Source organism: Neohortaea acidophila, assembly GCF_010093505.1.
Source record: "Neohortaea acidophila strain CBS 113389 unplaced genomic scaffold BDY17scaffold_8, whole genome shotgun sequence".
NCBI lineage: Eukaryota > Fungi > Ascomycota > Dothideomycetes > Mycosphaerellales > Teratosphaeriaceae > Neohortaea > Neohortaea acidophila.
This window is the reverse complement of record NW_022985517.1, coordinates 1,210,120-1,228,254: the sequence shown is the minus strand read 5'-3', so window position 1 is coordinate 1,228,254 and position 18,135 is coordinate 1,210,120. Positions and strand designations below refer to the sequence as shown.

The following is an 18,135-nucleotide window of genomic DNA, read 5'->3' as shown; positions in this document are numbered from 1 at the left end:
TTGAAGCAGATGATTCTTACATTGTTCATCCTAGAGTTATTAGAAGCTCCTCCGTCTATGAAACGCAGCGTGGCGGGGAGGGGTAAGCGGCGGGACAGGCTGCACTTGCCAAAACTCTCTTGTCCGTTGGCGACACCCTGGTGCTTTGCATCAAGAGACAAGGACATCAGTATCATGCTGCAATCTAGCTAGCGAGTTCTCCGACCTACCGCTGCCTACAGAAATGCTTGAAAGATATCCATCAACCCACTCAAACCCTCCCTGGTAAACCCTCTACCCTCCCTCCTCCTCTCCTCTACCATCCTCTGGTAAAACTCCCTTAGCTGCCTTATATCCTTACGCAACCTCCTCCCTCCTCCCCCCTCTTCTCCATCCGACACTTCCGATTCGTCGTCAAACTCCAGCTGACCTTGCATCAAATCAAAGCGCACCTTCACCCAGAAATTACACCTGATCCTCCTCGCACGTCTACATGACCCCAGATTCACGAAACCCCACCCACACAGCGTCAGCCACCTCAAACTCCTCACGTCCGCATCACCAATAGCCTGTAGCCACCTTTTTGCAAGCTCTAAGTCGGCGGGCTGAGAGAGCTCGACGAGGAAGTCGTTGCGCTTGTAGAAGAGCGGCAGGACCTCCGCGCGGATCTCCTTATTCACGCGGCTAATGGCGGGCTGCGCGGCTACATTTCGAAGATGGCGGCTTTGAGCAAGTTCTTGTTGGCCTTCAAACGCGGCGATGTTGTCGGTGGGGGTGTCGACGATGTAGGTGTAGATTTCGTCGCGGAGTTCCGGTGGGAGCGAGAGGAGGCCTGTCATGTTGTAAGCCGTGGAGTGGCGAGTCGGAGTGTTGTCGTCGGGCGACGACGTAGATATTCAGAGCTGCTTTTGTTGCCTTGTGGTTGAATGCGATGCCGACGATGATTCGTCCTCGATCGATAAGATGATATAAAAGAGAGCCAGCAGCGCTCTCTCGCCGGGCGGACAGAAGACGGCTGAAGCTCCCCCACCTGTGGTTGCCTGGCTTGACTTGACTTGCCAAAACTCTATCCGTCCATTTTTCCCTGCATCGGATTTCTGGTCCAAGGACACCCACGTCCAGGCTGTTCGATAATATCAGGCGCAATCATGGCAGACTACGACTCAGATTCATCCGACGAGGATGTGCGAGGTGACGACATTCAGACGAACGTGCTGCTCGGCTACGCATCGAAGGAGGCGACGAGCGATGATTTCAGCCAACTTGGCGGACGGCCTGTATGTCGAGCCCCGCAGGATGAACGACACGTACTAATCGAAGCATTCAGGTCTGGCTCGACGGTACGACTGCCCCGTCGGACGCTTACGCAACCTGCAAGATTTGCAATGGGGTCATGAGTCTATTGCTGCAACTGTATGCCGACCTTCCAGAGTGGTTCCCGGGCCATGAGCGCCGGTTGTACGTGTTTGGATGCAGGAGGAAGCCGTGCAGGCGGAAGGCTGGTTGTGTCCGGGCATTGAGGGCGGTGCGAGCGAGTGCGATCCCGGCTTCCACTGCTGAACGTCACGAAACCAAGTCAGAGGCAGAGGAACGCGCACAGCCTGCTGTCAACCTTGGGGAAACACTGTTTGGTGCCAAATCTTCAACGCCGGCTCAGAATAATCCTTTCAGTACGACAGGCTCATCCAGTGCAAGCAACAACCCGTTTGCAGCGGCGGGATCCAATGCAACAACCACAGCGAAGAGCGAACCCAGCCTCAATGAGACATTCGCCGAAAAGGCTCGCATTTCAACAACTACAAAACCCTCTCCACAAGCACCCCAGATCCCATCAACCCCATGGCAACAAGATCCATCTCCCTATCCATCCTACCACATCGACGCAGACAAGGAGTACCTCGAACCCGAACCAGCCACAGTCCCCGGCAACGCTCGACTCGACACTGAAGATGCAAGCGGTGGCAGCAGCAGCGCAGCAGAAGACAAAGCTGCGTTTGAAAGCGCCATGGACAAAACATTCCAGCACTTCGCCGATCGACTCTCGCAGAATCCCGAGCAGATCCTTCGGTATGAGTTTGGCGGCCAGCCGTTGCTGTACTCCAAGTCGGACGCGGCTGGGAGGGTACTCTCGCATGCTTCCGAGGCCAAAGTGCAGACGTCGTCCACGCTAAACGGCTCGAGCGTGTCGAGAGTGCCTAGATGTCCGTCGTGTGGAGCTGGACGATCGTTTGAGCTTCAACTCACCCCGCATGCCATCACGGAGCTGGAGGCGGATGAGATGGGCGTGGACGGGATGGAGTGGGGGACTGTCATTGTATGTGTGTGCAGCTCGGATTGCACCGAGAAGGGCAAAGAAGAGGGCCAAGTGGGATATGTGGAGGAGTGGGTGGGCGTGCAGTGGGAGGAGGTGGTGAGTGAGAAAAAGCGATGATGCCGAGCAGTATTCCATTCGAATTGGCGCATACTACGCGGGAGGTGCTTGCTGCTGTTGCTGCTGGGACTGGATTCGCATAATCTGCCATCAGTTAGAGATTGACCTTCCTGTAGCTCATGATAAAACCATTGCTCACCTGATCCCGCTTTTCGCTGCAGAGCTTCTGGAGTGCGTTGATGTTGACTTCCACTCGTTTGCTATCGCCTCAATCAGCCAGAGTATCACGACAAATAACATAAGCACACTTACATCTCTCCGTCAATGTACTGCAGTCGGCTATCAACCGTACTTTTCGCCTCCACCGTGTCCTGCTTCAGTAATACAGGACCAACCAATTTGTAGATTTTGGCGTCGTCTTCTAACCCTGCAAATTCCTGAGGAAATGGTCAGTCCCCGCCAACCAGGCCAGCTTGATACTCACATACCTTCTGAACGCCTTGATTCTCGGTATACTGGCTCTCCAATTTCTGTCGTGCTTGGACGGTTTCACTTAGATCTGGCGTATTCATTAGCGAGGGGTCCAAGTAGGCAGAGGAGATGAAACACACCGCCTTGCAACTTCTCGTATTCATCCGAAAGGGCGCGAAGGTTCTGCGAGTCGGACATTTTGAAGCGGCGGTCTGGATAGCTGAAGAGGCAGACGATTTGGCATCGGGCAGGAGGTGAAGTCTGCGATATTCCAAACGCAGCGTCGGCCGCTTCCGCCGAGAAGGCCTCGCCCCGCCAACACATCCCGCGTCACCTCCACCAACGTCACCTGCACAACACCCACTTCAGACGATCCACCACACTCGACGGGCGGACTGGCGATGCTGCAAACTGAGATCTAACTCTCCCACTCATCCTTCCCGCCACCCTTCCCTCCCCGATCGAGCCCACAACCAAGCACCCCGCATCTACCTGACCCTCCGGAGGCAAACACCGACGACCAAAGCACCCTCCAACACCCCCACCCACCGCTGCGCACAGCAGCACCTTCCCCCCACCATGTCCAATACCGACTTCCTCGGCCGCGCCATCGACGTGGTCAAAAAAGCCATCGAGCAAGACACCGCGGGGGAGTACGAGAAAGCCTACCAACTCTACTATCAATCCCTCGAGCTGTTCATGCTGGCGCTAAAATGGGAGAAGAACGCCAAGAGCAAGGAGATGATCCGCCAAAAAGCCGGCGAGTACATGGAGCGCGCGGAGAAGCTGAAGAACCACCTGGCCGACAACGATAAGAGCAGCAAGCGGAAACCGGCGGCTATGGGGTCAAATGGGAAGAGTAGCGGGGGCGCGGGCAAGGAGGATGAGGATGAGGATCCGGAGAATAAGAAGTTGAGGGGTGCATTGGCCGGGGCCATTCTGACCGACAAGCCGAATATCAAGTGGGAGGATGTGGCTGGGTTGGAGGGAGCGAAGGAGGCGCTCAAGGAAGCAGTCATTCTGCCCACAAAGTTCCCGCATTTGTTTACGGGCAAGCGACAGCCGTGGAAGGGCATTCTACTGTACGGACCTCCGGGGACAGGAAAGTCGTACTTGGCCAAGGCCGTCGCAACGGAAGCAAACAGCACGTTCTTCTCCGTCAGCTCGTCCGATCTGGTCAGCAAGTGGATGGGAGAGTCGGAAAGACTGGTCAAGCAGCTCTTCACCCTCGCCCGCGAAAACAAACCCAGCATCATCTTCATCGACGAAATCGACGCCCTCTGTGGTCCTCGTGGTGAAGGCGAATCCGAAGCCTCCCGCCGCATCAAAACCGAGCTGCTAGTGCAGATGGACGGTGTGGGCAAGGACTCACGCGGCGTACTCATCCTCGGCGCCACCAACATCCCCTGGCAGCTCGACATGGCCATTCGCCGTCGTTTCCAGCGAAGAGTGCACATCAGTTTGCCCGACATGCCGGCGCGCATGAAGATGTTTGAACTCAGCGTGGGCAGCACGCCGTGTGAGCTGAAAGCGGAGGATTATCGGACGCTGGCGAAGCTGAGCGAGGGGTATTCTGGGAGTGATATCAGTATTGCAGTGCAGGATGCGTTGATGCAGCCGGTGCGGAAGATCCAGACGGCGACGCATTACAAGAAGGTGAGCGGTGGACGCGCATCGAAGGGACGCCATTTACTAACGAGAGTGAATTCAGGTCACCGTCGACGGAGTAGAAAAGCTAACACCCTGCTCCCCCGGCGACGACGGCGCGCTCGAAATGAACTGGACGGAGATCGAGACAGACCAACTACTCGAGCCGCCGCTGCTCGTCAAAGACTTTGTCAAGGCAATCAAGGCTTCGCGGCCGACGGTCAGTCAGTCGGACTTGGTGCGGAATACGGAATGGACGGCGGAGTTTGGATCCGAGGGTGCGTGAGGGAGGGAGGTTGAGCACTGGGTGGCGTTGGGAGATGGATTGCGTTGAGCGTTATGTTGTCGTTTATCAGTCATACGCTACGGTACTGGTGCTACATCTTTCTGCTATGGCTCAACTCTCCTTTGCCGCTGATCCTCTAGACTCGCCGTGAATTCACCGTGCTACACGATTGCACCCACCAGCAATGCCGCCGCCCCAGGTACTCCCAGCGCCATGATTGCTTGCCGAGCAACACCCGTAGCAGCAGCCCCCGCAGATGTTGCAGTCAACGCGGCGGCGCAAGACGATGTTGCCGTCGACAAACCCCGCAGCTTCGCAGCACCCGCGGTAACAAGAACCTGCGCGAAGTGAACCTCATGCCCCGTCAACGTCGTCGTCGCAGACTGCAATAAAGTCTTGCCGTGCGTTGAGACTCGAGTGGTAGTGCTGCACACGGCCCTCTTTGTCCCGTCGATTTGGCAGCCTTGCATGTACGTCCCTATGTCGGGGCCCATGCTCGCTTGCGCAAAAAACGTGAAGCTGGTCGTTCCGAGATATGTTGCGTAAGCCTGCTGGGTTGTTAGTGAGAGGACGGTGAGGTACGTAGAGCATGACGGAACTGCGCACCGTGACATCAGGTCCGCACAGGACAAAAGCCCCTGCTTCGCTGCCAGAGGTGCACACCAAGCCCACTGTTGTTGCGCAGGCATCGGCTTTGACTATCGTTGCTGCGAATCCATTATCCGTGGCCTCTGGTGGAAGGAAAAAGGTCGTCGTCGTCTGAGCCGAGAGCGAAGGACTGCTGCTCGTCGTTGGAGTTTGAGCACCGACTGCGATCAGAAACGCCGCCAAGTATGCAGTTTGAGCGAGCATCGTTACACGACTGACATTCTGCTACCTTTTGAGTCCAGAGCAAAGATTCCCCTTATATTAATCATACAAGCGCCGGCCCGCATCTAGATATCGTCCGGTGTCTCTGAGTTTCAGCGTGAGGCTGCGGGCGGCTAGCAGCGCAAAGTGGGGCTTCACACCTTCCGCATTCGACTTCACTCCCTCCGAGCCGCGTTAAATAGAATGCCTTTAGCATCAGCCGTTCTTCCAAAGCTTTCTCGCCAATGAGACCGCGCGCTAGACGCCTGTGCTAATTATATTGCTGTCCTTTTGCCGGCGCGGCAACGCTGTATCGATCTCTTGAAGGCGACAGGCCTGCCCGGCTTCCAACGTTTCGTTTGACGCCGGCTCAAGGTCGACAACCAGTACAGTCATCTTGGGAGACGGCTCTGTTGCCTTACACACACACCGTCTAAGCGCTGGGACAGAGAATTCTTAATCTCACAAGGCTGTGTAGTGGCTTTAAACGACAAGGCTGAGTCTCGAAGATGCTCAAGGGCGGTGCATTGCGTGCCGCTGTGTTTCGGATAACCTTGGGCGCTACAGTCTGTATCGTATATGTATTCCAGCAACGACGGAAAAGACGGTGTGTCGTCCAGCGGCAGTCGTACGATCTGACACCGTGAATACTTTACGAAGCCTCCAGCCAACAACCCTGAGTAACATGAGGTGGTTTTGCATCTTAGCAAGCACAGGCTTTGCCGTGTCAGCAATCATACGGCCCACGATACCAGCGACAACGCTAGCACCGTCCACCCGAATCACACCCAGTCCCGTCTTCGCCAGACAAGTCACCAGCTGCGCTCTGGTGGGTGCACCGGCATTCACGATCAGTGGGAGAACGTATCCCGCCTCCTCCAGCTGCACTTGCAACGGGGGCGTACAAGCCGGCGCGAGTCGAACGGTCGGACCCGATGGCAAGACGACATGGGAATGCGCGGCGAAGAGCACGCCCATGCCTATCAGTACAGAAGAAGCGGCGCCGACAACGACGTTGGTTATGCAGCTCCTCTTGGGGGTTCAAAAGGTAAGCCACTACCAGCGCGAATGTGAGAGAACGCCACTCACGGCTTGATAGTTCATGATTGGCGATTATGACCAGACCAACTTCCTCCCGCTGATGAAATCGGACTGCGGTTTGGTCTGCGACTCTGCGACGCAAGAACACATCAAGTTCAATCGGACGCATTCTGGAGGCTCATCAAGCGTTGCCACTAGCACCGTTGTAATGACGGGAACCTTGGGCAACAGCGTCTCGGAGCAAGCTCTCATGACAGCCGTCAACACTGCGCTGTTGAAGACGAGTCAATGCACTCAGGTGGCGACGGCATTCTTCCACGACCCCATCCGATGGCGAGAGATTGATCCTCCTCCGCCTGACCTCTTCTGGTATCCCATGTGCGTTAGCCATTGCTCGATACGTCCTGAGTGTCTCTAACTGTCCATCAGACCTCAATGCCATGTAGTCAGCTCTATCCAGGCTACGCTATACAACAGAAGCCCCGACGTAAGAGTAGCAGGATACATCCGAGAGCTCCAATGTGCACGCTAACGTCAAACTGACAGGACTCCAACATCGGCCTCTCGTCGCAGATGACTTTCAGCGGCACCTCCGAGGGGGGCGAAGAGTCTTTCGCCTGCAGCAGCGTCATCGGCGATGTCAACGAGGCCTTGAGCAAACTCCGCTTTCTTGGAGACGTCAAGAACACCGTCACCCATGTGGAGGCGCAGTGTGTCGATGCCGATTGAGATGTGATTGGCCCTGGTGACCCTCACAGCCTGGTTCTCGTCGCCTTGCCATCGGCACACGGTGGGAAAAGAGGAGTATTCGTGCCAGCGCAGGTCGGGTCTATTGTATGTTGTCTGCAGTACGCTTACCTTTGTATCAATATTAGCAGTGTACTCGTTTTGACAAGTAGCGCAAGGTTCTGGAGTTGAGTTGTTGGAGATGAGAGCAATTCGGTGTGTGTATCTTGATATCGAGCTTCTGTACAGTCTTCTTCACAATTTGTTCATCCTACAATTGCATCTCTTTCTGGTCACACTCTTGACCATCTAGAATCCCCAGTAGCCCTTGACCAACAGGCCAATCCAGCTGGCCAAACCAATCTGCACACCCTGGGTGCCAAAGTACCCTTACAAATCGTGCGTCAGCAAGACAGTCACTCTAAATGATCGACTTCACCTCTACAACTCAAAGGAAAGAGTCCAACTCACCAATAGCACGGAAGAGCTGCGTCGCCTTGCCCAAGCCAATCGCATGCGACGCGCGAATGAGGGTAAACGCAGCCAACAAACCCGCCAACTTGCTCCGATCCGCACCGTTAATCTCCGCCAGCGCAGCGAGGACGAGCGTAATGGGCACGTTCTCGTTGAAGTTGGAGTGGATGCGCGTGGCCATCAACAGGGGGTCGTAGGTGTTGCCGTCGGGCTGGGTGATGCCCTGCGCGGCCTTGCCGTCTTTGGTGATGACCTTGTCGCCCTGCCAGGTGTTGAGGTCGATGCGCGTCTTGACGACGTTGAGGGAGAGGAGGGAGTGCGTGAGGACGAGGGGGATGGCGAAGGAGGCGGTGACGGGCAGGACCTTGCCCAGTCCCAGCACGGTTGCGGTGTCGGCCATGTTGTGTAATGTGGTTGATGGATATGGTATAGGTATAGGTATAGGATGGATATGTTTGCAAGAGGAAAGAAATGACGACGGGCCCGACCAACCAACTATATACCTCTTCAATGCCCAGAACCGTAATGTCGTGCTGCTCCGCGGGCACCTCATTTGCCCGCCCCTCCCCCCGTATACCCGTCGCCATCGCAGGCCCGCCCATTGACAAATTCCGTCTGGAGACGGTGACGCCAGAGCTCGCGGTGGATCGGAGGCGCTGGCGAATGACGAAGCGCGCTGCCTCGGTTTTCCTTTTGGCGCGTTGCCGAGGGGCGGGTAGCAAGGCCTGGTCTGGGCCTAATTTCCATCGATCGCCCGGGAATTGGGAAACTGGAGTCGGACTGGAGATATGGGGGTGATGATGTCAGCTTCGACTTTTGCGGTCGTTGCACGTGATCATTGCATTCACTCTATTGTGTGTATATGCAAGGCTTGTCTATCTTTGCACCACGCCTCCTGTAGACATCGACGCGTGGTAGCTCGTCACCTGCCAATGCCTGATTGCTCCCAGCCAGCCATGGCACTCGTTCAATGTTCGTAAACCTTCAATCCCATCTCCATCAACCCCCCTCATTCCCAATCTCCTCACTATTACACACCTCCCGCTCCCCCAACTGCCTCTCCGCCTTCTCCTCCCGCAACGCCTCCGCCTCCCCAGCACTCCCAAACCCCAGCGTGGCATCGCGATTCCTCAAAAACCAATCAATCCGGTCCTGCCGCGAGCTACTCCCCTCCGCCTCTCGCTTCACCCTTCTTAACTCCTTCGCCGTCCGATCGTGCATCAAATCCCGCTGCTCGATAAAATACGTCCCGGCGTCGTGTGCGCGCTTCGAGTTCGCCGTCGACCCAATCATCGCCAGAATAGCAACGAGCACGACAAAGTAGGAGTTGCGAAAGTACACGGGAGCCTGCGCGGGGCGAGGACGTGCCGCACTGCCTCCTGCTTCGCGACTCGCCCGCCACTCCCAGTATCTCTGCCAATCTTCCCACGTTGCATTCTGCCAGATTGGGTCGTTTGGGTCGTTCCAGCTTCTGCTAAAGGGGCCGGCGGGATTCTCTGCGCTGGATGTGTATCCGCTGCTCCCTGCTCCTTTTACTTCTGCTCGGCCGTTCCAGCCTGCGCCGAAGCGGTCGTAAGCGCTGCGTTTGGTGGGGTCGGAGAGGATGGTGTGCGCTGCTACGATGAGGCGGTAGCGCTCGAGTTTCACCGCAGGAGGGAGATCGTGTGAGGGCGATGATGGCGCACTACTGCCTCGATCGGGGTGGTAGAGTTTGACGAGTTCGTAGTAGCGAGTCTTGGAGTAGGTAGCGGTCGACTTCATCGCGAGGATCTGATACGGCGTGGGATGCGGCTGGCCTTTTGGCGCTTTCGGCCAGGCATGGGGTTCGTGGTCGACATGTTCTCGTTGACTGCCGTTGTCACCGGCTATCGTCGCGTATGCTCTTCGCTCGTTTGCGATACATTGTCGTGGTCGTGTGCTCTTCCTCTGCCGGCTGGATGATGACGTTGACGATCCGTACACCGAGGAGGGGACGGCGTTGATGGTTGCAAGAGTGTTGATCAGGACGGCAGACTTCCTCATAAGCATGACCGGGGCATACGAACTAGGAAGACCATCTTCCTGTTGTGTCTCTCTCCATTGGAAGGTGGATGTAGATGAGAGGTTGAATGTCGATGGTGGCGCTGGCAGATCTGACTAAACTTTCCGAAGATCGGAGGTGGGGCGACGACTTGACGCCAAAGGCTGAGCATCGGAAATGCATCTATACTGTATGATCTATCTAATCGCTACACTTCTCAAGCACCCATCGACTGAGCCCAGACTTTGAATTGCACCACCGAATCCTGCGCATGAAACATGCCCTGCATCTGATTCCCATCCTCGATATGCTCAACTCCTCGCGGCAGCATCTTCTCCTCATACCGCTTCACTGCCTCGTCCAGATTCGCCATCCCGCACGTCTCAATCTCCTCGGCCAGCTGCAGGCTATCGTACATCCCGCAATTCACTCCCTCTCCATTGCTCAGGGCGAGATGTGCCGCATCGCCGAGCAAAGTAATGCCAGGTACATGTTCCCACGACAGGCTATCGGGCGGCAGCGACCACAGCGGCCAGGAATGGAATTCGCCGTCGCTGTGCCTGACTAGATCTGTGACGTGTGTCGACCAGTCGGCAAAGTACTGCGTCATGACATGCGTTCGGAAGTCGGGAGACTTGAACAGCTGCGCTTCCTGCCTGGCCCAGTTCTCCGGCAGATGCAGGGAGACGTAAACATTGTAGGACCCGTTCCCCATGCGCTGCACGATGATGGATTTCGCGTCGGATATCACCATGTACATCCCCGTTCCGCACTGCCGACTCACCCGGAAGTAGTTGGGGTTGCATGTTTGGATGGATGTTTGGAGGTAGCTGATGCCCGAGTATTGCGGTTTTGCCGGAGTGATCTGGAAGTGTCGAATAAGTATGCGATGAAGTCAATGAAGAGAATGATACGAACCAACGATCTGGCCTTCGACCATGCGCCGTCTGCTCCAACAACAAGTCTGAATCCTTCCTCAACACGCCCACCATCGAAACGAACGGCCATCGAACCGCTCTCATCCCGGTAAACACTCTCCACCCGATGCCCCCATCGAATCCTCCCCGCAGGCACCGAGTCCAGCAGCAACTGCCGCAACTCTTTCCGATCAATCTCCGGTCTATCCTCACGTCCGTCAGGCGTCATGTTCAACACCTCGTTCCCATCCTTGTCCACCACCTTGAAGGCCTGGCCGTCATATCTCGCCGAAGCTTTGAATTTGTCGAAGAGCCCGGCTTTCTGGAGGGCAGTCTGGCCACTGCCGGTGTGGATGTCGAGAGTGCCTCCTTGTCCGACGGCTGTGGCGGAGTCGTCGCGTTCGAAGACCACGTAGTCGATTTGCTTCACTTCTAACAGTCTTGCTAGCATAAGGCCGCTGGGGCCAGCGCCGAGGATGGCGATTGCGGGTGTGGCCGTTGGCATTCTTCTCGACAAGGTTGGATGAGAATGATGAAGGAGGGTATATGGAGACCTACCTTGATCTGGGGAACGGTTACATATTTATATCCTGGCTCTTCGGAGGTTAGTTGGACACACGAGTCGCGCTGAAGGGCAAAGATTGGGTGGGCGGAAAGTTCAAGCTTCCGAACGCTCAGCTCGGCTTTTTCTAACGTCCGAGGCAGTGTCGAGGGCGCGCGAGGTGACTGCCGATGTCTCTAACCAACGCAGTGGCTCCGACGGACTTGCAAAGATACAGCGAATGGCTCCTGCCGATATTCTTCTTATGAGGGCGATTCAATGATCCGCAACCATGTAGTTTCACTGCCGGGATGCAAGGCCATGCGATCCGGGACGAGACGTCGAGCTGGCTGGTTCGTCACAGTCTTTCCGCCTTCAGGAACATGAAGAGCAAGTGGCTTCACGACGTTTGTACCATCGAGTGCTCCAGGTGATTTGTAGACCATTGTGATTGTAGTCTGAAGAAGTCCAGCATCGCTGTCGAAGGCAAGAATGTTTTGGCAGCAACTACATGCGGCAAGTTAGCCGACTCTTCATCAATGCTCGCCGGAGCTGCAGCTCCTCCGTCCCTACTTTTTCCCGCACGACATCCTCCCCTCATTGCGAGCATTCAACCTGTCAACCCATATCATGGCCGCCGCTCCGCTGCTACGGCAGGTGAGTGCTCTTCACAATAACCGTCACACGGAGGGACATCGAGCTGACCCACCCCAGCACATCCTACCCTTGGCCGGCCTCACCACGGCATTGGCCCTCTACCCCAGGCGATCCGTCTACGCCGAGGAACCCTCATCAGATCCGATAGCAGTGATAGTACGCAGCAAAGTCCACCGTTCCACTCTATCCACCCCACTAACGCGGACCCCCAGCGCCGGAAACCCATCTACGACTCTCAACCCCAAACGCCCTCCCTCCACGAAATCTCCGCCACAACACCACCCCCAGCATCAGGCATAACCTCCACCCCGCAAGAAAAGACCCCCTCCTCCCCATCCCCGTCCCCCACCGACCGCCTGGCAACTCAAATCCAAAAAAGCCGCGTCTTCCTGCACGGCTACGCAGCGAAAACCGAAGACGCCGTCAACGCAGGCATGGACCGCGTCATGCACGCCGAGCACAACTTCACCTCCACCATCGCCTCCCTCGCGCCGCCGAAAGAGAGTAATGAAAAACTCCTGCCTGGTGGGATCTACGTTCTCGTCGCCACAATGGCCGGCAGCATCCTGTCGCGCAATCGCAACATTGTGCTGCGCGCCATCACGCCGCTCGTCACGGGCGTCACGACGGCGTACTATGTGGTGCCGCACACGACGCGGAATGTGGGGGATTTGGTGTGGAAGTATGAGGAGCGGTGGCCCGTTGTCCGGGATAATCATTTGCGGATTGTGGGTGGGGTGCGTCATTTCATTGAGACGGGCAAGGCGCATTCGCAGATGGGATTGGCCATGGCGGAGGAGAAGGTGCAGGGCGCGCGGGAATCGGTGGAGGAGTGGGTGAGGAAGGGGCGGTGATGGCAGCCTGCATTTGTACTGATACGAGGTGTAGTCTGTACATACTCGTCCCTATCGCACCACATCTTTATTACACTAGCTTTTGATCCTTTCAAAGGAGTGTCTATCTCAATCATACTTCCTGTGTCGACTACACCTTAACTAGCCAACGAGGTAAACCCAGGCAGCGTCGTCACCCCCTCCGAAGCCGCACCCTGCAACAGCGGATGCACAATTCCCAACAACCCCAGCACCGTCGGCGCCACCTGCGTCGTATAAACAGTCTGGTTGAAAGTCTTCTTCTCAAAGCTCGGGTTGCTAAGGAAGCACGCGACAACGCGATCATCGTAACTCAACCCACCGTGCTCCGCATCCTTGACGGAAGTGGTGTACACCACGCCCAAGTCCGGCTGGACGATGAGATTCGGTACAGCAGGATCGATTTGCGGATTCCCGAAGCCAGAGTGTGTCAGGTTGTGCCCGTAGATGACATCGAGGATGCCGACGGCGGTGGCGTTGGCCAACAAGTTCTCTCTGCACTTGGCCGTGTCGGAGGAGCTGTTGAGCCAGATGAGGGCGATGTCGTCAGTGGTGATCCAGGCGTAGGGGACGCCGGTGTTGTTGTTGACGGCGGTGGGGTCGATGGCGCGGTAGAGGGAGCGCTGGATGGGTGCTTGGCCGTGTTTGGAGGCGACGACGATGACGGTGTCGTCGTAGAGGTTCTTTGCTTTGAGGTCGTTGATCACGGCGCCGATGGAGCTGTCGACGAATTCAAAGGCTTCGATCAGGCCGGCGCTGAGGGAGTTGGAGGTGTCGTTGTCGTAGCCGATGGTCTTTTGGGCTACCGACAAGGATTGGAAGTTGCCGCCGAATAGCGTGGGGACTTCGGTCAGGTTGCCGTTGAAAATAGTGGTGTTGACGGGGGTGGTTGCATTGATCCAGTCCAGCCAGGCGTTGACGTGCAGTTGATCGTATGGGATGATTTCGGAGAGAGTGGTATTGACCGCAGCAATCTCGGGAAAGTAGCCAACGGTCAGCCCTGTGCCGCTGGGGCCTCTGACAACATCATATGCAGGATGCTTGTCAGTGTAGGCGGTTTGGTAGCCAGCAGCAGTGATGAGTTCGAAGATGGTGTTGACGCGGAGTCGTTGATGCGGGTAGATGGGTTGACACGTGCCGTTGACGAGGCTCTGTGGCAGATGGGCCGGATCGATGCCGCCTGAAAACAGCTCGGTGCTGTTGTAGTCGATGGTCTCATCGAAAAGCACTGTGCAGGAATTAGCAAAGCCTACTTTGATGGTTCATGAGGCTTCGTACCATTCGCTCCGGGGGGTCCTGAGCAATTGCTTGAAGGCGGCCAGAACGTCCAATCCCAGGTATCATCGTACCAGATGCCCGTCGTCCTCGGCGTTGCGCCAGTGTACTGGGCAACAGTGCCGGGGAAGGAGTCGGATGGAGCAGAGGTGTACGCATCGGTATACTGGTAGGCATGCTCAATCAACTGAGAGATATTGCTTTGCGGACGAAGCGCAATCCACTTGGCAACGTCGCTGGGATGCATGCCGTCGACGCTAATCATCATGACATGTTTGAAGGTGCCGTTGCTCGAGGTTCCATTGCTTCCCCAAGCAGCGGCAGCATGGTAGGGGACGCCGAGAGCGGCGAGAGCGAGGATAGTAGACAAGACGGCCATTGTGTAAGAGATCGAAGCAGAAGACTTACGCAAGAAAACCTACGGTGTCCGCGCCATGGCGGTCATGTTATATAGCAGAGTGCCCGTCGTGAACGAGTCAGGGTCTGCGGTGTCTAAAAGATGCCAAGATGCATAGCGTAGGTTGAGGATGTCAAAAGACGACTCTTGAGGCCATTCAAAGGCCATGAGTGAACAACGTGCTCGGAGGAGATGCCTAGTGAAAGGCAATGGCGTCAATGGATGGGAAAAAACACATTCGATCGGCCCTGCAGAAGCTGAGAAACTGTCCCTCCTACTTGATGCAGAAAGCTCGGCCGAGCAGAAGTCGAGGGAGAGGGGAATAGCGTGGAAGTAGCGGCGGCCAAGCAAGGCTTGCTGACGGATTGAAGTCGACCACGTGCGTTCAAGCATTTGACGAGCCTGGGGCATCTTTACTGCCTCAGGCATCCATCTCACCCCGCCTCCACATGCTGGCTCAGGCTGCAGGTACGGGACCAACCACCTCATTGATCACCGCCTGATTATCAATCGAGAGCTGTCTGCCATCCTTCTGCCTAGTCAGAGGTAAGAAGTCCATCTTATCTTCCCCCTCTCACTCCCCATCATGAACGAAATCTTCAAGCCCAAGAACGTCGCGGCCTGGCAACTCAAAAAGGCCCAGCGCCCGCTCGTTGTCAGCAAAGCGCCATACATCTCCCCGCCCAAGGACCACGTCACCATCAAAATCATCGACGTCGCCGTCAATCCGATCGACTGGATTCTACAGGACTCGCCACCGCCGGGATTTGATATTGACTACCCCGCCATCTTTGGCCGCGATGCTGCGGGTGAGATTCTGGAGGTGGGGGATGATGTGAAGGACTTCCGCGTTGGACAGAGAGTCATTGCGTATGCTGAATGTCTTCGGAAGTACTGGTAATTGCTAATGAAATGATTGTAGAAACACCGGCAGCGGTGGTGCTCTCTACGGCGGCTTCCAAAAATACGCCCTCGTACACAAAAACGCCGTCGCCGAACTCCCCTACTCCATCCCGACATCCAAAGGCGTCGTCCTTCCCCTTGGAATCTCCACCGCTTCCGCAGGTCTCTTTCAAAAGGACTTCCTCGCTCTACCATTCCCCAAAGAAGACTTTGAGGATCTGGGTCGTGTAGTAATTGTTTGGGGTGGCTCGAGTAGTGTGGGATCCTGCGCGATTCAACTCGCTGTGGCCGCTGGCGCGGAAGTCATCACGACGGCGAGCGCAAAGAACTTTGGCTATGTCAAACGACTCGGGGCGAAGCAATGCTTTGATTATCACGATGATGTAAGCATACACTCCCTCCAGACAACCCGGCCTTCGCTAATGCTTGCCAGGACGTCGAGGATCAAATTGTCGAAGCTTTAAATGGGAGAACAGTCGCGGGTGCATACCACGCCGTTGGGGCTGACGGTGCAGTGGAGTCTTGCGCGCGCATCGTGGACCGGACAAAGGGCAAAGCCATCGTTGTGACCGTCAGAGGCGCCCCTGAGAAGGGCGTGCCCGACTCCGTCCGTGTGAAGCAAAGTAAGTCGTGCCGTCCAAACCCCGCGGCTACCAGTCTGCCTAACAACCCCACAGTCGCGGCGGCCAATATCTTCACCAACGAAATCGGCCCATACATCTGGCGGAAGTTCCTGCCCAAAGCCCTCGAAAGCGGCATGCTCGTCCCGGAGCCAAGCGCGTTGATTGTGGGCGAGGAACTCCGATCAGTCCAAGCCGGACTGGACGCGCAGAAAAAGGGCGTGAGCGCGCAAAAGGTCGTGATTACGAACATTTCATGAGTACACGTTGATGATTATATAATTCCTGTTGAACGAGCACATCTATCTTGACGGAGTATTCGTACAATCTGCGCAAAGTCTAGTCGGGCGTGGAATGTGTACAATCGTTGTTTCCAGCCTCGTGTCCGTCCCGATCAGTACGATTGCTCGTCGGTGAACAAATAATCACCCCAGATCTTGCTCAGCCACGCCGAAAAAGCGGTGAAAATCTGCGTCTCGGCACCAATCGACGTATGCTCGCCGGCGCCCAAATCGGTCAAGAACTCCTGGTAGGTCGTGAGATTGACGCCGTTGGTGCGGTTGTTGATGAACATGTCGCGGGCGTAGACGGCTTGCACGCCGGTGAGATTGTCGTCCTGGGAGCACACGACTTGTCAGCACTTCGTGTCACATTGTAAAGCCCGCACAGCACTCACCTGGCCTCGAGCAATAAAGACGGGCCTGTCTCCCACGCCCTCCACAACCTCCGGGGTCACCTTGATGTCACCCAGCTGCGTGAACCACTCAAAGGGTGACGTGGTATTGAACGTGTACAGCCCCTGTTGAAAAATGTAGCGGTCGCCGATGGGTTGCGATTGGTTGTTGATCAGCACGTCCTCCATTTCCGCGTTGAACTCTTTCGCATTGCCCGATTTGAAGAGATCCTCTAGCTTGCCAAGGGATAGGCCGATTTGCTGTTGCAAGTTCACCAGGCCGTCGAGCATAATCACGCCCGACAAGCGGGGCTCGCGAGAAGCGGCAATGGGCGCGAGCGTGCCGCCGAATGAGTCGCCTAGCAGGACAATTTTGGACGTATCGACGTCGGTGCGGTTGGTAATTAGGTCCACGACCGGAGTCAGCGCCGTCCAGTAGTCGGGGATGAAGCCGATCTTTTGAAAGCGAATCGGAGTCGGCTGACCGGGCCCCTCCAGTGTAACGCAGTTGATGCCGCGACGCAACACCTCCGCACAAGCAAGGTGGAATTCGTCCTGCTGGGAGCCATCATATCCCGTCATGACGATCAAGGTGGGCAGCTGGGTGGTGTTGCTTGCCGAGCCCTTGTAGAAATAGCCAGGAATATCGTACGCTCCAATGGAGCTGTTCGTTTGGTGTGCAGTGAAAGACTCTCCAGGCGCCGGGTGCAGCAACGCGATGGCTTTGTTGAAGGCGGTAATCGCCTGCTGCCAGACAGAGACGAGTCGCGGATCGCTCTGGTTGGCGACGAGATAATAGACCGACGAGCGATAGTACGTCGAGGCATGAAAGTAGTTCTCGCGAGCCCCAACAGGGTCAACAGTCGCATTGATGCTCTCGGCCAGAGCGTTGATCTTTTCGGCAAACGGGTAGAAGGCGGGGTATACACTCTCCTCGCTGCCTGGCACAATCTGCGTGGCGATGCGCAGGAGCTCGCCGGTGTTGGAGCCCTCTGCTTCGGCGAGAGAGAGGGGGATTTCGAGGAAGAAGGCTTGATCTGAGTCGGCCGACAGCTGGAAGATGGGATAGTCGGTTGGATCGTACGTCTCGGACTCGACTTGTTTGGTATATGCTTGGCTGAAGAGCTGGGGAGGAGACTTGTTAGTAGGTGGAATGACTTGTGTGGCCGACATTGCGTACCATAAGCATCGAAGCCCCTACGGGGAGCAAAGACTTTGAGAACAGCATGATGGATTATGGGAAAGCGCGTTGAAGGATCGAAAGGAGACAAATGGCGGGCTACGACGGCCATTTATGTCTCCCCATGGCTGCCTATGATCTCACGACCGTGGGCCTCATAATTATTCAGCTGCTAGCCTCGTGTGATAGAGTGAAGTGGTGCGTCGTTTAGGGCTGAGGTTGAGAAATATATGAAG

The 18,135-nt window shown here is 56.1% G+C and overlaps 13 protein-coding genes across 13 annotated transcripts; 5 read left to right on the top strand and 8 right to left on the bottom strand.

Annotated features, from left to right (window-relative positions):
• Positions 1 to 106: 106 nt before the first annotated feature.
• Positions 107 to 1,264, bottom strand: BDY17DRAFT_190189 (uncharacterized protein). Its single transcript, XM_033730001.1, has one exon. It carries the CDS (start codon positions 816 to 818, stop codon positions 216 to 218), a length of 603 nt encoding a protein of 200 aa, XP_033588117.1. The 5' UTR covers positions 819 to 1,264; the 3' UTR covers positions 107 to 215.
• On the top strand, positions 1,016 to 2,552 carry BDY17DRAFT_301516 (putative MYND Zn-finger protein). Its single transcript, XM_033734263.1, has 2 exons — positions 1,016 to 1,256; positions 1,307 to 2,552. The coding sequence occupies exons 1-2, from the start codon at positions 1,128 to 1,130 to the stop codon at positions 2,408 to 2,410; spliced, it is 1,233 nt and encodes a 410-aa protein (XP_033588116.1). The 5' UTR covers positions 1,016 to 1,127; the 3' UTR covers positions 2,411 to 2,552.
• On the bottom strand, positions 2,444 to 3,019 carry BDY17DRAFT_326228 (Prefoldin; the record flags this gene model as incomplete). The annotated part of the gene is made up of 5 exons (XM_033737479.1): positions 2,444 to 2,494; positions 2,550 to 2,610; positions 2,663 to 2,787; positions 2,839 to 2,909; positions 2,962 to 3,019. 5 exons carry the CDS (start codon positions 3,017 to 3,019, stop codon positions 2,444 to 2,446), a joined length of 366 nt encoding a protein of 121 aa, XP_033588115.1.
• A 381-nt stretch (positions 3,020 to 3,400) lies between these two features.
• On the top strand, positions 3,401 to 4,754 carry BDY17DRAFT_253789 (P-loop containing nucleoside triphosphate hydrolase protein; the record flags this gene model as incomplete). The annotated part of the gene is made up of 2 exons (XM_033731374.1): positions 3,401 to 4,477; positions 4,533 to 4,754. 2 exons carry the CDS (start codon positions 3,401 to 3,403, stop codon positions 4,752 to 4,754), a joined length of 1,299 nt encoding a protein of 432 aa, XP_033588114.1.
• Positions 4,755 to 4,851: 97 nt separating this feature from the next.
• On the bottom strand, positions 4,852 to 5,837 carry BDY17DRAFT_301510 (uncharacterized protein). The gene is made up of 2 exons (XM_033734262.1): positions 5,361 to 5,837; positions 4,852 to 5,302 (listed from the first exon to the last, which is right to left on the bottom strand). The coding sequence occupies exons 1-2, from the start codon at positions 5,604 to 5,606 to the stop codon at positions 4,916 to 4,918; spliced, it is 633 nt and encodes a 210-aa protein (XP_033588113.1). The 5' UTR covers positions 5,607 to 5,837; the 3' UTR covers positions 4,852 to 4,915.
• Positions 5,821 to 7,559, top strand: BDY17DRAFT_301509 (uncharacterized protein). The gene is made up of 4 exons (XM_033734261.1): positions 5,821 to 6,651; positions 6,703 to 7,010; positions 7,076 to 7,131; positions 7,191 to 7,559. Exons 1-4 carry the CDS (start codon positions 6,289 to 6,291, stop codon positions 7,391 to 7,393), a joined length of 930 nt encoding a protein of 309 aa, XP_033588112.1. The 5' UTR covers positions 5,821 to 6,288; the 3' UTR covers positions 7,394 to 7,559.
• Positions 7,560 to 8,633, bottom strand: BDY17DRAFT_301505 (MAPEG family-domain-containing protein). Its single transcript, XM_033734260.1, has 2 exons — positions 7,842 to 8,633; positions 7,560 to 7,759 (listed from the first exon to the last, which is right to left on the bottom strand). Exons 1-2 carry the CDS (start codon positions 8,395 to 8,397, stop codon positions 7,680 to 7,682), a joined length of 636 nt encoding a protein of 211 aa, XP_033588111.1. The 5' UTR covers positions 8,398 to 8,633; the 3' UTR covers positions 7,560 to 7,679.
• Positions 8,634 to 8,646: 13 nt separating this feature from the next.
• On the bottom strand, positions 8,647 to 9,937 carry BDY17DRAFT_301504 (uncharacterized protein). The gene has a single exon (XM_033734259.1). It carries the CDS (start codon positions 9,870 to 9,872, stop codon positions 8,844 to 8,846), a length of 1,029 nt encoding a protein of 342 aa, XP_033588110.1. The 5' UTR covers positions 9,873 to 9,937; the 3' UTR covers positions 8,647 to 8,843.
• A 105-nt stretch (positions 9,938 to 10,042) lies between these two features.
• Positions 10,043 to 11,398, bottom strand: BDY17DRAFT_301503 (uncharacterized protein). The gene is made up of 2 exons (XM_033734258.1): positions 10,783 to 11,398; positions 10,043 to 10,729 (listed from the first exon to the last, which is right to left on the bottom strand). Exons 1-2 carry the CDS (start codon positions 11,284 to 11,286, stop codon positions 10,082 to 10,084), a joined length of 1,152 nt encoding a protein of 383 aa, XP_033588109.1. The 5' UTR covers positions 11,287 to 11,398; the 3' UTR covers positions 10,043 to 10,081.
• Positions 11,399 to 11,906: 508 nt separating this feature from the next.
• On the top strand, positions 11,907 to 12,936 carry BDY17DRAFT_190043 (apolipo protein O-domain-containing protein). Its single transcript, XM_033730000.1, has 2 exons — positions 11,907 to 12,135; positions 12,192 to 12,936. The coding sequence occupies exons 1-2, from the start codon at positions 11,953 to 11,955 to the stop codon at positions 12,831 to 12,833; spliced, it is 825 nt and encodes a 274-aa protein (XP_033588108.1). The 5' UTR covers positions 11,907 to 11,952; the 3' UTR covers positions 12,834 to 12,936.
• Positions 12,937 to 12,970: 34 nt separating this feature from the next.
• BDY17DRAFT_312237 (alkaline-phosphatase-like protein) lies at positions 12,971 to 14,505 on the bottom strand (the record flags this gene model as incomplete). Its single annotated transcript, XM_033735608.1, has 2 exons — positions 12,971 to 14,079; positions 14,130 to 14,505. The coding sequence occupies 2 exons, from the start codon at positions 14,503 to 14,505 to the stop codon at positions 12,971 to 12,973; spliced, it is 1,485 nt and encodes a 494-aa protein (XP_033588107.1).
• Positions 14,506 to 15,012: 507 nt separating this feature from the next.
• On the top strand, positions 15,013 to 16,308 carry BDY17DRAFT_301498 (chaperonin 10-like protein; the record flags this gene model as incomplete). Its single annotated transcript, XM_033734257.1, has 4 exons — positions 15,013 to 15,393; positions 15,446 to 15,809; positions 15,860 to 16,049; positions 16,104 to 16,308. Exons 1-4 carry the CDS (start codon positions 15,110 to 15,112, stop codon positions 16,304 to 16,306), a joined length of 1,041 nt encoding a protein of 346 aa, XP_033588106.1. The 5' UTR covers positions 15,013 to 15,109.
• On the bottom strand, positions 16,309 to 18,095 carry BDY17DRAFT_355228 (Alpha/Beta hydrolase protein). Its single transcript, XM_033738261.1, has 3 exons — positions 17,900 to 18,095; positions 16,723 to 17,844; positions 16,309 to 16,662 (listed from the first exon to the last, which is right to left on the bottom strand). The coding sequence occupies exons 1-3, from the start codon at positions 17,945 to 17,947 to the stop codon at positions 16,441 to 16,443; spliced, it is 1,392 nt and encodes a 463-aa protein (XP_033588105.1). The 5' UTR covers positions 17,948 to 18,095; the 3' UTR covers positions 16,309 to 16,440.
• Between the last annotated feature and the right edge of the window lie 40 nt (positions 18,096 to 18,135).